General features: G+C 50.3%; 1 protein-coding gene and 1 long non-coding RNA gene across 6 annotated transcripts in view; one reads left to right on the top strand and one right to left on the bottom strand.

The window, feature by feature from the left end:
- The window catches only part of NWD1 (NACHT and WD repeat domain containing 1), a 66,110-nt gene that overhangs the window by 23,159 nt on the left and 28,389 nt on the right, over nt 1-14,562 (top strand). For all 5 annotated transcript variants that reach the window (XM_049098416.1, XM_049098415.1, XM_049098417.1 and 2 more), the window contains 5 exons: nt 4,442-4,645; nt 6,002-6,161; nt 6,760-6,877; nt 7,554-7,712; nt 12,916-13,113. In XM_049098416.1, the coding sequence (XP_048954373.1) occupies nt 4,442-4,645; nt 6,002-6,161; nt 6,760-6,877; nt 7,554-7,712; nt 12,916-13,113 (839 nt within the window). The remainder of the gene's footprint in view (nt 1-4,441; nt 4,646-6,001; nt 6,162-6,759; nt 6,878-7,553; nt 7,713-12,915; nt 13,114-14,562) is intronic.
- LOC118351743 (uncharacterized) lies at nt 7,613-12,410 on the bottom strand. The gene is made up of 3 exons (XR_004807684.2): nt 12,268-12,410; nt 11,260-11,724; nt 7,613-10,452 (listed from the first exon to the last, which is right to left on the bottom strand). It is a non-coding gene; the product is annotated as an uncharacterized LOC118351743 (long non-coding RNA).

The following is a 14,562-nucleotide window of genomic DNA, read 5'->3' as shown; positions in this document are numbered from 1 at the left end:
GAACTTGAGTGATGCTCAGCCCTTCTTAGACGCGGATTTTTTTCCCTTTGTAAATTTGCAAGTTCCCCTCTATTTAATAGGCAATATTATGGGGAGATTTCAGAAAAACCTTTTTAAAACCAAGTGCTAAAAAAAAAAAAAAAAAAAAACCAAGTGCTAAAAACAAACAAACAAACAAACAAACAAGTGCTGTGAAGGATTGACCACCAGCATGCATCTACACTGCATCCCAAGCTTGTTGAGTGGGAATCAGCGAAAAAGGAAATAGGAAAATCCAATTTCAATGTGTTTCTAGAGCTTGAAGGACTGAATGCTTACATCCAGCTGCTCAGCCCAGAGAAAGTCTCAGGGCTGCACACTGTGACCTCATGATGGTCAGGAGCTCAGGGATGCCGGGTAGGGACAGAGGTGAGTCGGAAATAAGGAGCAGGAGAGAGGAATGTGTCCATCACACACCCAGATTCTGGCCCCCAAGAGGGTAGGGTGGAGGCCAGTTAGCAGACACATGCCAGCAAAGCTCTGTCTTTTTTCTTTTTAAAAAGACTTTACTTTTTATTTATTCATGAGAGACACAGAGAGAGATGCAGAGACATGGGCATCAGGGAGCCTGATGCAGGACTTGATCTCAGGACCCCAGGATGATGACCTGAGCCAAAGACAGATGCTCAACCACTGAGCCACCCAGGCGTCCCCAAAGCTCTGCCACGACGCAAATAGCCATTAGAAAACACTCAAGCCCGCCATCAGAAATTATTGGACAAGGTGATTTTGCCTCTTTTCAATATAACAGGCAGGCTTTTCTTCCTTTGTCCTTTGTCGCAAACCAATCAAGATAGCAATGATCAGACCAGTGAGCGTAACTGTTCGTTTGTCTGCTTGTTTGCCAGGCACAGAATCCCACTCACGCTAGTGTGTAAGAAGTAAGGGCTTTATGACAAGGCCATGGGAAGAGCTCAAGGGATCCAGGGCCACCCACCCAATTGCCGACTCCAAGGGGGCATACCCCAGATCTCATGTCATCCCCCAGGTTTTGTGATAGATGCCCCCCAGAGTGGGGACTGGGCCTGGGTTCTATAAGAGGACGAAGACAGACAGGAATGTTCTAGGGTAAAGCGGTGAGCCATGAGGCCAACCTGATGCAGCCTACACGGAGGAGGTGGGGTTGTCATGGGAACCAGAAAGCCATGAGAATCAGAACAGTTTCTCATCCCCTCGCCCTCTGGGTCCTCTCTGCCCATTGGCTTCTGTCCTGGACTCTTCCTTTGTCCCCCCGGGAACATCTACTTGCCTCGAGCTTCTACTGGCATCATTAACTCCCATTTCAGAGAACTGGCACCATCCTACTGGCTCTTTCTCGGGTCCTGATTCCAAAATCTAGGGAGACAAAAATAATTGGCCTGCTTGGCCCCACTTCTGGTCCAATTAGTAAAGCTGAAGGCCTCACTGGGTGTAGGGCCGGCCGTCCCAGGGCCTGGTGGGGTAGGTGGTTTATAGAGGGTGCCTGCAGGGCTGGTGATTTCAGTACCTCTTGTTCTACAAAAGCACATCATGCTTCCACACCCACAGTGTGCTGTGAAGGTGAGAGCCCGGCTCCCAGAGCAGATATGGGTCCTTCTAGGCCAGTGGTTCTTTCCTAGGGAGATCCTGCCCCCAGGGAACACTTAGTCATGTCATTTTTGGTTGTCACAGCTTGGGGGTAGGGCTGCTGGCGTCTAGTGAGTGGAGACCAGGGTATAGGGCCGGCCGTCCCAGGGTGGGTAGGTGGTTTATAGAGGGTGCTGCTAAAAGTCCTCCAATGCACAGAACAGTCCCCACTACAAAGAGCGATCCGACTCCACATGTCAGCAGTGTGAGGCTGAGTCATGCTGGGAGGAGCACTCCTTACTCCTTACGCCTTCCCGGCTTCTGCAGGGAAGCACAGTGAACACCAGGCAACCATTAATCTACCTTGTGGCTTTCTGGATCCTGCTCAGAACATTCCAAGCACATGGAATCATGCAATACGTGGTCTTCTGTGACGCATTTCCTTCACTTAGCGTACTGTTTCCTGTATCTGTGTAGAGTGCGTCAGTACTTTGTTTCTTCATATGGCCGAAGAATATTCCATTGTATAGACACACCACTGCCTTAGTCCATTTGAGCTGCTATAACAAAAACACCATAGAGTGGGTAGCTTATAAACAATTTATTTCTTACGTTCTGGAAGGCTGGGGAGTTCAAGGTGAAGGTCCTAGCAGATGCAGTGTCTGGTAAGAGCTCTCTCCCTTGTTCCTAAATGGCCATCTTTTTGCTGTGACAGAAGGGGTACGGGAGTTCTCTGCGGTACTAACCCCACTCATGGGGCTCCACCTTCATGACCTAACTGCCTCCCAAAGGCCCACCTCCGAATACCATCACCTTGGGGATTAGGATGTCAACGTATGGATTAGGGGGAGACACATACTCAGACAATAGCAACCACAGTTTGTTTATCCGCTCGTCCATACCTGGACATTTGGACGGTTCTCACTTCTGGTTACTGCGAATAATGCTGCTCTGAACGTGCGTGTACAAGTTGTGGTTTGAATAGCCTGTCTGGGGTAAGATTTTATTTTTTTTAAGATTTTATTTATTTATTCATGAGAGACACAGAAAGAGGCAGAGACATAGGCAGAGGGAGAAGCAGGTTCCCCACGGGGAGCCCAATGCAGAACTCGATCCCAGAACCCCAGGATCATGATCTGAGCCGAAGGCAAATGCTCAACCACTGAGCCACCCAGGTGTCCCTGGAGTAAGATTTTAAAATTATGAATCAGATTCAGGTCCTGCCCTGATTAACCCTTCCAGTGACTTCCCATCACTTTGAGAATCGGATCCAGCCTCCTTACCAAGGCTGACTGGTCCTGGCTGCCTTCCACCCCATGCCTGGAGCACCCTGGCCCTCAATCTCGTGCAGACCCCTTCCCTCCCACCCAATCCCAGATCTGGTGGCATCTTCTCAGAGGGACCCACCTGCTCTAACCCACCTCTCCTGCCCCCTCCAACCTTGTCACTCTTTATCACGTGACATGGGTTATCTTCTCCCTGGTAATTGGTGTTATCCAATTTCTTTCTTCTCTTTTTCTGTTATTTCCTCCCGGCTCTGTGCATGAGAAGACAAGCTTCCCCCTAGCTCTCTGCCCCGTAGGAGTCAGCAAGGTGCCTTGCACAGAGACAACACTCTATGAATAATGGTTAACAAACGTGCTCATAGCTTATTGATGAGCCATTGACTGCCCAGGACGTGGTGTCTGCTTCTCTGAGAATGGATGGACTGACTGGCCTGCCCCCTCTCCGAGAGGGCCCTGTATAAATACACGATGCCAGGGAATTATGGGGCTGCAGCTTCCTCGATAACCACTCTTTGAGCCTGCCCAGTTGTTCTGTCCTGATCAGGTGGGATGAGCCATCAAACCTGAGTCTGAAAGGAGAGGATCCAAGCTTGATTTGCACTGAGGGTGCATCAAAGAGTGAGAAAGAAGCTTCTATCCTGAAGGAGGGGGTTTCTGAGGAGGCACAGGGCCACACAGGGATGCTGACAAGTGGACCCCCAAGGTGGGGCTCCCAGGAATCCTGGCTTGGAGAAAACTGTCTAAAGGAGAAAATCAGGTTGGGGAGATGGCGGGGCTACCCCACTAGGACAAGTGTGGAAGATGAGCCCCGATGATATTACAGCAGGGATGGTCCAAGGTGATCGATCTCACAGAAGAGGCCCCAGAGGACACCCACTGTGTTGTACACTAAGTGAGAAGGTGTTCTCTATATATGGCAGTTGTTCTGATCAAAATGAAGCTTTCGATCCACTTGGGGAGTTAAACACACACACACACACACACACACACACACACACACACACGCAGGTCACACACAGAAGGCAGCCTCCCTCTTCCCGTTGCTCTGAAGGGGGCTCTGGCTGCCGTCCATCCCAGCTGAAATGTGCAGGCAAAATTGATTTTTCCAGTCTGATGCTCTCAGGTATTAGGAAGTCCACTGCGGTCCAGCAATGAAACTTCATCGCTCATCTGCTTTACAGCCACTTTGGTTCTCTCGCTCTGTCCTTTCTGGGGCCTGGAAACCATGAGTGAGGCCAGGGTGGGCACAGTTGGTTTCTGCATTATTTTTCTAAATTACCTCCTGTCTCCCTTCCCATGCTGCCTGACTCTTGTGAGGCTGGGGAGAGGCTGGTTCATGGCTCTGTGGGTGTGTGTGCAGAAGGAAAGATCAGGAAGGTTCTACAGGATGGGCACGGCTGTAATGGGGCATGGGCACCTGCTGGGTACCGTCCAAATGCCGACCCTCGGGTGGACACCTCGGTGACGGGCGGGATGCTGTGCAGCTGGCCATGTCTCTCCCTCCCTGGGTGTCTGCACCCCCGACCGCAGGAGTCACAGTATGTTCCAGTGTCCGTCTCTCCTCCCCGCAGGCATGGGCTCTCAGAGGCAGAGCTGAAGGACGTCCTGTCCTTGGACGACGAGGTCCTGGAGGCGGTGTACCAGGACTGGACCCCGCCCAGCAAGGAGCTGTTGCGCTTCCCCCCGTTGCTGTGGGTGAGGCTCCGTCGGGATCTCGGCCACTGCTTGGCCCGGCGGCCGGTGGACGGCTTCACGCTCCTGGCCATCGCCCACAGGTGGGTCCAGCAGGGTGGTAATGCTGTCTGGGTGTCCGAGAGCGAGGGCTCACCCATCAGGCTCCTCCTTGTTCCAGATCCTTCCTTTATCCCCGTTCCCAGAGGAACAAGTACACTTAGCACGGCATTCAGGGGCTTCCACACCACTGACTCTGACACAACGAACTTGTTTTTCAAAATGAGGATAAATTCACATGACATAAAACTCATCAATTTAAAGGGTCCAATTCAGTAACATTTGTGCATGCACAATATTGTGTGATCATCACCTCTAAATCATTCCAGAGCAATTCCATCCCCCAATGGGGCACCTGGTCCCTATCAGCAGTCACTCCACATCCCCCTACCTCTCTGCCCCCAGCCCCTGGCACCTACTAATGCACTCTCTGTCTCTGTGGATTTGCCTCTTCTGGAAGTTTCACATACATAGAACCACACAACATGTGGCCTTTCGCATCTGGCTGCTTTTCTCAGCATAAAGTTGCAAGTGTCATCTGTGTTGCAGCATGAATCAGGGCTTTGTTCCTTTTCATGGCTGAGTAATACCCCATGGCATGGATGGACCACATTTTGTTCATCTTTTTAACCATTGACGGACGCTTGGGTCCTTTCTCGAGATTGTGGTCAGTGGTGCCATGAACACGGGAGCCCAAGTGTTTGTTTGAACACCTGTTTTTGTTCTGTTTGGTTTTTTAAAATTCTTTTGGATCTTACCCAGGAGTGGAGTTGCCAGGTCCTACAGTACCTTATTTTATTTTATTTTAAATTTTTATTTATTTATTTATGATAGTCACACAGAGAGAGAGAGAGGCAGACACACAGGCAGAGGGAGAAGCAGGCTCCACGCACCGGGAGCCCGACGTGGGATTCGATCCCGGGGTCTCCAGGACCGCGCCCCGGGCCAAAGGCAGGCGCCAAACCGCTGCGCCACCCAGGGATCCCAGTACCTTATTTTAAATTTAACTTATTGAAGAACCCAAATGTTCCTTTTGAAAGTAAACATATTTAAGGGGAAAAAAGAAAGATGGGCCAATTTATAGATTAATGTTAGGTAACAAGTAGGACAGGTGATCAGCAAGCCAGCAAGCATCCGACAGGTGGCTTAGGAGGGACCTGCATTTGGGAGCACAAATGTCCACAAGCCGATGTCCCCTTATTTTTCTTTAAAGATTTTATTTATTTATTCAGAGAGAGAGAGAGAGAGAGAGGCAGAGACACAGGCAGAGGGAGAAGCAGGCTCCATGCAGGGAGCCCGACATGGGACTCAACCCCGGGTCTCCAGGATCACACCCCAGGCTGCAGGCGGCACTAAACTGCTGCGCCACTGGGGCTGCCCTCCCTGTCCCCTCTCTGCAGGCAGCTGACTGAGGTGATCCAAGAGCGCTACCTGTCTGGGCCCGAGAGAGCCAAGAGGCACGGAGTCTTGGCTGACTTCTTCTCAGGGGCCTGGAGCCAGGGCACAAAGAAACTCATCACCCTGCCACTCGTGGGGAAGCCCCTGAACCTGGACCGCAAGGTGAGGTGTCTGTCTGGGACCCCTGCCCTCTACCTACAGGCTCCACCCTGCTGTGCAGACAAGGCCAAGGCTGCCCAGAGAGGACCACCCCCGCTCCTTCCTTCTTTTCCACCCAGAATGCCCTCCTGACTTTCTTCCCTTCTCTTTCCACTGAAAGCAGAATGTTCCCTTAGCCTCAGCATGATGGGGGTGGACAGGGAGCAGCAGATGAGGAATATGCCCCACCACCCCCAACATTCCAGAAGGGACAGAAAGAATCACAACATTCAGGAGCGTACCAGAACCTTCCTGAACTCCTGACATCTCCCACCCCCGGGCCTTTGCACATGCTCTTCCCTTGCCCGGAATATCATTGTTTTCCGATATGGTTCACCAGACAGACTCTTACCTAAACTCTGAGACCCAGCTCCGATGACCCCAGCTCCTCCCTCCGCCTCCACCCTGCCTGTAGTAAGTTGTGAGGTGTCTCTGCCTGGAATTGTGTCCCCGTCCCGTCCAGTCTCACCTGTGCATGGCTGCGCGGCTCATGTTTGTGGAATGAATGGATGAGCTTGTGTCACCACGGCCTGGCTGCCAGCCCCTTCCTCCTCCTCCGCAGGTGGCGCCTCAGCCCCTGTGGTTCTCAGACACAGTTGCAAATCTGCGGAAGCTGAAGGAGTTGCCCCATCACCTGGTCCACTCAGGCCGCTTCGAAGAGCTGAAGCAGGAGGTTCTGGGTAAGGGTTGCACCCATTTCCAGGGACGATGAGTGGTCTCAACCTTCTGCTATGCTCCTGCCTCCGGAGCTTGGGAAGGATAAAGGGCAAAAGTCAGAATCCTTGGCTCCTCTTAAGACAGTGGTTCTCACCAGGGATCATTCTGTGTTCACCCCCCACACACCAGCAGGGGACACTTGGCAATGTCTGGGGACATTTTGGATGTCACAGCTGAGGGAGGGGGTGCTACTGGCATCTAGTGCTAGTTGATAGTGCAGAGGTGAGAAATGTGGTCTTAGACGGAGTCCCTGTCTGTCTCTCTATCATTTCCATCATCTTTCATCTTTATGTCTAACCATCTGTCATCACCTATGTACCCATCCATTTATCCATCCATCTTTCTACTCGTCTATCTATCTGTCCATCTGTTCATCTCTGTGATTCTCAACCAGGGGTGACTCTCCCCCAAGGGACTCTTGGCAATGTTCATATTTTTGATGATCATGACTGGGGAGGTGCTACTGGCATCTGGTGGATGGAGGTCAGGGGTGCCACTCCGCATCCTACAGTGCACGGCCCCAAACACACTCAGTGCCGAGGCTGAGAACCCCCAGAGAAACAGAGAAGTGTGAGGACCCGCCTCCCAGTATGAACTAGAGGGAGGCATGTGCCCCCACAATGTCTCTTCCCCCCACAGGCAGCATGAACTGGATTTCCTGCCGGGGCGTCTCTGGGGGCATCGAGGGGCTGTTGGAGGACTTTGACCTGTATGGCCCTCACCTGGATTGTCCCGAGGTCGGCCTGGTCCGGGACGCCCTCCAGCTGTGCCGCCCGGCCCTGGAGCTCCGAGGCATGGGTGAGTTGGCCTGGATGGCGGAGGGGGTGGGTTTCACTCTGCACTGACTTCTAGAAGTCCATTCTCCTCGCTGAACCCCCAACTGGATTCTCATTAAGCCGCACACCTTTCCTGTCTACACGTGTAGGGTTTCCAGAATTTTGAATTGAACCTGGAAGAGCTTTGGAATGAAAACTACCAAAGCAGTATCCACCCCCTTCCCTGGCCTGGCACCTTTTTCCAGAAAGGGCCAGAGAGGAAAAATCTCAGGCAAAAATTGAGGAAATTGTGTTAGTACTTAAGATAATAAGAGAGAAAACACGTTCCCACAATTTGTTTTATTGATAACATTCAAAATACAATCGCCATAATTGAATGTGACTTTTTGTAACACAAGTCTACTCAGGAGAAAGAAAGGGGGCTTCTTGCTGTGGGGGAAAGCATTTTGCTTCATTGGTGTTCAAAGTCGGTGTGTCCTGCCATCCCATGGATTGCAAATATTGATCTATAAAAAGCATCCTGAGCTCCTGGGGTAAGCCATTGGGCTAGGTTTGGCCCACCTTCTGTCCTAGAGCGTGAAAAATCTCTAATGTTCTGCCTAGGATGGTGTTTTTTGGTCCGTTTTATCTTTGTTTTTGTTTTGTTTTGTTTTTTAAGATTTATTTATTTATTTATTCAGAGAGAGAGAGAATGAGAGAGAGAGGGAGAGGCAGAGACACAGGCAGAGGGAGAAGCAGGCTCCATGCAGGGAGCCCGACGTGGGACCCGATCCCGGGTCGCCAGGATCACACCGTGGACGGAAGGCGGTGCTAAACCGCTGAGCCACTCGAGCTGCCCTTATCTTTGTTTTTTAATTGTGGAAAAGTACACAGAATATAAAACTTACCATTGTAACCTTTTTTAAGTGTACAGCTTGGTGGCCTGAAGCACATGGCGCAGTGTTGTGCAAACATCACCACTGTCTATTCCCAGAACTCTTCCATCTTCCCAAACCAAGACTGTCCCCATGAAACACCAGCTCACCACCCCCTTCCCTAGGCTCTGGTGCCCACCATCCTACTCTCTTTCTTTGTGAATCTGACCACTATAGGGACCTCCTATAAGTGGAATCATAGAGTATTTGTCCTTCTGTCCTTCTGAAAGAAGCCAGAAAGACTGGCTTCTTTCACTCACCATGATGTCCTCAAGGTTCATCCGTGTTGTATTTCCCTTATTTGTAAGGCCAAATAGCGTTGCATTGTATGGATGGACCACATTTTGTTTATCCATTCATCCCTTGATGGACACTTGGGCTGTTTCTACCTTTTGCCTGTTGTGAGTCATGCTGCTGTGAACACGAGTACACAAATATCTTTTCAAGACCTTGCTTTCGATTCTTTGGCGTACACACCCAGAAATGCAATTGCTGGATCAAATGCTAATTCTATGTTTATTTTATTTTATTTTATTTTATTTTTTTTGAGGAATCACTGTACCGTGTTCCACAGTGGCTGCACCATTTCACATTCCCATAAGCAGAGCACAAGGGTTCCAATTTCTCTACAACCTCACCAATACTTTTAATTTTCTGATTTTTAAAAAGATTTTGTAAATCATGCTTATTTGAGGGAGAGAAAACGAGAGAGAGCTGGGGTAGGAGCAGAGAAAGAATCTCAAGCAGACTCCACATTGAGTGTGGAACCCCATTCGGGGCTCGATCTCATGACCATGAGATCACAACTTGAGCTGAAACCAAAAGTCCGACACTTAACCAAGGAGCCACCCAGGCGTCCCAATTTTCTGATTTTTAAAAAAGTATATAGTTATCCTAATGAGTATGAGGTGGCCAGGATGGGTTTTTTATTTATTGGAGAGAGAGAGAGGGAGAGAGAGCACAAGCCTGGGTGGGGGCAGATAGAGAGGGAGAAGCAGACTTCCCACTGAGTAGGGATCCCCCACTTGGGGCTTGATCCCAGGACCCCAAAATCATGACTGAGCCAAAAGCAGATGCTTAAACGATTGAGCCACCCAGGTGCCCCCATATTGGTTTTTATTATACAATTCCCACCTGGTTTTCATTTGAGGGAATTATAAGGAGTTTTATAAAGATGTTTAAGTCCCTATATGCCTTCTAGGGCTCCCTTGGAGCTTAACCAAATACTTCTTCGGGAGAAGCCTGTCCAGCTACCACTAAACCTGGACACCCCATGGATGCCCAATCCCTGCATTCTCCAGCCCTGTACCCTTTTTCCATCTGTCTTAGCTCTTAATTATTATTTCTGCCAATTTTCTTTTGTGTCACCTGTGGGCCCCACGGGACTTGAGCTCTGTGAGGGTAGGGGCATCATACACTTGCTCCCTTACCAAATTGCCGACCCTACCACATAGACCAGTCCTAGCCAAGAACACAGATCTGAGCCCCACTCAGTGTCAGTTCAAATCTGGGCTTTGCCACTTACTGGTGGTGTGACCTTGCAAGTTCCTTATGCTCCCCATCCCACCCTCTACCTTGATGTCCTCAATCTTTCCATCTGCAAAATGGGGATGCTAGTCAACCTTCCTACCTAGAGCTTTGAGGAAAGATATACAAGTCAATTCATGCAGAGCCTGCCCCCATGGTGCATCCAAGGGTCCTGTTTCTATTACATGATAGCATCAATACTGTTGATGTGAATGGCCTTGGAGGACCCATTTCTTTTGTTGTTGTCGTTTGTTTGTTTCCTTCTTCCTTTGATTTTTTCTTGGACAAGTCACTTCTGCATGGAGCCTCAGCTTCTATCATCTGTGAAATAAGATTAAACTAAAGCATGTCCCAAGTGGAAGATGCTGGTGCCCACCATCAGTCTGACCTTTCTTGTGCATTCACATTCAACAGTTGTAAACCTCACAGGGAGTGATTTACGAAAACAGCCTGGGGAACAATTGCCCAGTTTGAGGGAAGATTTAAGAGCTGGAATCACAGCATGTTCTCAACAATCCTTGATTGACAATCTTTGGCTTGCCCGGCCTGAGCAGGTGTAGGGATGAATGTCGCCACCAGAGGGCACAGCTGCCCAACCTTGAGCTCCAGCACATTCCAGGACTTTGAGCCTGCTTCTCCAAGCCCACCTCATTTCTCCTAGTGCCTCAGGGCTCCAGGATAATTCGATGTGGTACTGTTTCTGACCTTATTTTTATATTAAAAGCCAATATTTTGTTCATCATGGGTTGGGGGAGGGCATTCATTTCTGTTTTTTAAAATGTTGCATTAAAATAGTATTTATCTGGGTGGTTGAGTTTGGTCGTGCCACCTTAAATGTTGCATCCATGGTGAGTGGTCCTCTTGCCTCTGGTCCTGAGCTTACCTCATTTTACCCACCAGCAAACCAAGGCACAGGGCAATATGCCCCAAGCCCCACAGTCAGGACAAGACAGCAGAGAAAATGAACTGCTTGCCTTCAGCATCCCTGGTCTTCACTCAAGGTTGGAATAAAACTCTTGGGGTCAGATTCCTGCCTCTTATGGCTATGTGACTTTGTACAAGTTGCTTAACCTCTCTGAGCCTCCACTTCCCCCTTTATGACCTTGGCATAATAATGATGATACATACCTCTGTTGTGGTAGGCAGAAAACACTGCCCCCTCCAAAGATTCATTCACTTCCTGATCCCTAGGACTTGTGACTCTTGTCTTACACGGCAAATGATGTGATTAAATGGAGGAACTTGAGATGGAGAGTTTATCCTGGATGGTCCAGGTGGGTTCTAAATGCAATCCTAGGTTTCCTTATAAAAGAGAAACAAAACACACACACACACACACACACACACACACACACACACACAAATAAAAGAGAAACAGAGGGAGATTTGAAAGAGAAAAGAAGACCCAGAGGCGCACCGAGAAGGCCATGCGAAGACCAAGGCAGAGACTGGCAGGATGGGGGCCACAAGCCAAGGCAGCCTGGGGTCCTGAGAAGCTGGAAGAGGCCAGGAAGGATCCTCCCCTCGAGCCTCTGGAGGGGACAAAGTTCTGCTGACACCTCGACTTCAGACTTTGCACTTTCAGACTTTGAACTGTAAGAGAATTGATTTCTGTTGTTTGAAGCTACACAGGCTGTTAGATTACCTCGGGACATTCATGCACAGCCGTGGTGTGCTGGGGGAGTGATTGTTGTTTATCTGACGGACGCGGGGCCCTGTGGTGCCTCTACAGATGGGGGGGGAGGCAAATGCGGAGTGATAATCTGGTGGAAGCTGGAGGCTCCAGCCCCAGGGGCAGTGAAAGAATTCATCCTAAGCAGAACAAAGGAGATAGAAGTTTCTGAATACACCGCAAGGTTGCTCTGGGCAGGTGTCCGCCCCGAGGCAGTGGGTGGGGGTGCCTGGGTGGCTCTGTCAGGACTGCCTGCCTTCCTCTGGGGTCCTGAGATCCAGCCCCACATCACATGGGGAGGGGGTGTCCTTGCTCAGTGGAGATCCTGCTTCTCCCTCTCCCTCTGCCCCCCTCCCCACCCCCTCATGCTCTCTCATTCACTTTCTCTCTCAAATAAAATCTTTTTAAAAGTGAGGGGGAGGTAAGGAGGTACAAGGACTTATGGAAATTTCCTTTTCTAGTACCTGTGTCTGGTTGTCAGTAGCCCGTTGGTCAGCTAGGGCTTCTGGGTATTTTGAGGTGGGTCGCCTGCTGGGCCTGCCTGTCTTCAGCTCAGGGGCGGCTGTGGGCCCTTTTGCCTTGCTCTGCCAGGCCATTGTTGCCTAAAAGCAGCCTTGACAATTTATTGGGTGTTTGTGATGTTCTAGGCGCCAAGAATGCCATGAGCAAGACAGACGTCATCCTTGTTCTGGCGGGGGGGTGGGGGTGGGGTGGGGGGGAGACACAGGATCTAGGGTAGTGAGGGGAGGCCAGGCTGGGGAGTCAACACACAAAGAAACGTCAGTTGTAGCCGTGATGTGCCCAACCTGGGGGGTGGGGACGGTTGATGGGAGGACTGGGCTGCTGAAGGCTTTTTTAAAAAGTAACCTGGGAGCTAAATTGAGGAGATAGTTAGCATGAGAAAGGGGGAGAGGAGGAGGAGGGGGAAGTATTCCAGGCAGAGGAATAGGCCTGGCCAAAGGCCTGGCCCTTGAAGTAGAGGCAAGTGTTTTTGTTTTTGTTTTTGTTTTGGGGGGCAAGTGTTTTTGAAAAGGAGGCAGAGTAGATGGTGGCTGGCCGTCAGCCGTGCCCTTCCCCTTAACCTGACCCTCAGCCCTGACCCTTTGTTGCAGAGAGGAGCATCCTCTACACTGAACTCCTGGCCAGACTCCATTTCTTCGCCACCTCACATCCAGCGCTGGTGGGACAGCTGTGCCAACAGGCCCAGAGCTGGTTCCGGCTGTGCCCCCACCCTGTGCTGGTACCTCTCGGGGGGTTCCTCCAGCCCCCCGGGGGACCCCTCCGGGCAACCTTCACTGGCTGTCACAAGGGTGAGTCTCCCCAGCAAGGCAAAAATCCTGCCAGGCCTCCTGGTGCCTGCAGGCGGCGGAGGAGAGGTGTTTCCTGGGGGTGCTCCCTGGGGCTCCCCTCTGTGGGTAGGGAGGCCCCCAGGGTCCCCTGAGGACATGCCCTTGCTGCCTCATGCTGACTCGTCTGTCTCCGTCCCCCAGGGATTGTAGATTAGTAGTGTAACTACTGCTGCCCATGAGCCCAGACTAAGGGGATGCTGACTGCCTCTAAGAATCGAGCGTCCATCTTGCAGATAGTCCCTGTGGCTTACTGGCTCATGCTAGTAAGTCCAAAAGCTCAGGATTGATGCCTGACTGGCTCCCGAGAGGCTGCTGGAACTTGTAGATTCCCCCCGGGACACTAGAACATCAGCGAGACAGGAGGACTTCGTTCTCTCCATTTTTTATTTTCCTTCCTCTCTCCTTCCCTCCCTCCCTTTCTCCCCCCTTTCTTCTCCTTCTTTCTGTCTGCCCTTCTGCCCATCCTCCCATCATCCATCCCATCCATCCACCCATCCTCCCATCATCCATCCCATCCATCCATCCTCCCATCATCCATCCCATCCATCCACCCATCTATCCATCATCCATCCGTCCATCAGTCATCCATGCTTCCATTAGTTATATTCTTTCCGCCCCCCTATCCACAGTACTTATCTTTCCATTTCCCTCTTCTGGACATCTTCCATCCACTCACCCTTTCACCCATCTCTCCACCCAGCCATTCATCAACTCGCCCACCCATCTATCAGTTGATTTATCCATCTACTTATCTCACACCCATCCATCCACTCACCCACTTATCCAGCCAGCCATCTAGTTCCACTCATGCCCCAGTCTACCTCCGCTCACCCATCCTTTCATCTGCCCACCCATAATCTCTTGCATTAATTATAAAGCCACAAAATATACAACTAAGTTGTAGTTCAAATGTCAGCTATTGCAACTCGGGCTATTTCTGTGCCACATGGCCTTGTAGGGAAAGCTACATTCCCAAGGCAGAGTGCTTCCAAAATAGAAATTCTAAGAGACTAAGTATGATGCATGGCAGCATTGGTTTTGGGACAGCTGCTAGAATGTTGTGTTAAGAAGGGTTCTGAGACCAAATCTAGTATAATGGTAAGACTGTATATTTATTAGGTTACAGGTTCAAATGCTGTAACAAAGGACAAAATAGCAGTGACTTAAATAAAATAGTCCATTTCCCCCTCACATCCAGGGTCAAGTAGAGGTAAAACTCCAAGTCTCCAAGGTATTAGGGACATAGACTCTTTCAATCTTGTTGTGCTGCCATTTTCAATGTGAAATTTCCATTTGTTGGTTCAGAATGGCTGTTCCCACTCTGACCAATGCCATGGCATTCCAGCTGGTGGGAAGTGGGAAGGGGAGGTGGACCATCCCTTCCCTTTGGGGGCATGGTCTAGAAGCAGA

Source organism: Canis lupus, chromosome 20, assembly GCF_003254725.2.
Source record: "Canis lupus dingo isolate Sandy chromosome 20, ASM325472v2, whole genome shotgun sequence".
NCBI classification, from domain to species: domain Eukaryota; kingdom Metazoa; phylum Chordata; class Mammalia; order Carnivora; family Canidae; genus Canis; species Canis lupus.
This window is presented reverse-complemented; position numbering and strand designations above follow the sequence as displayed.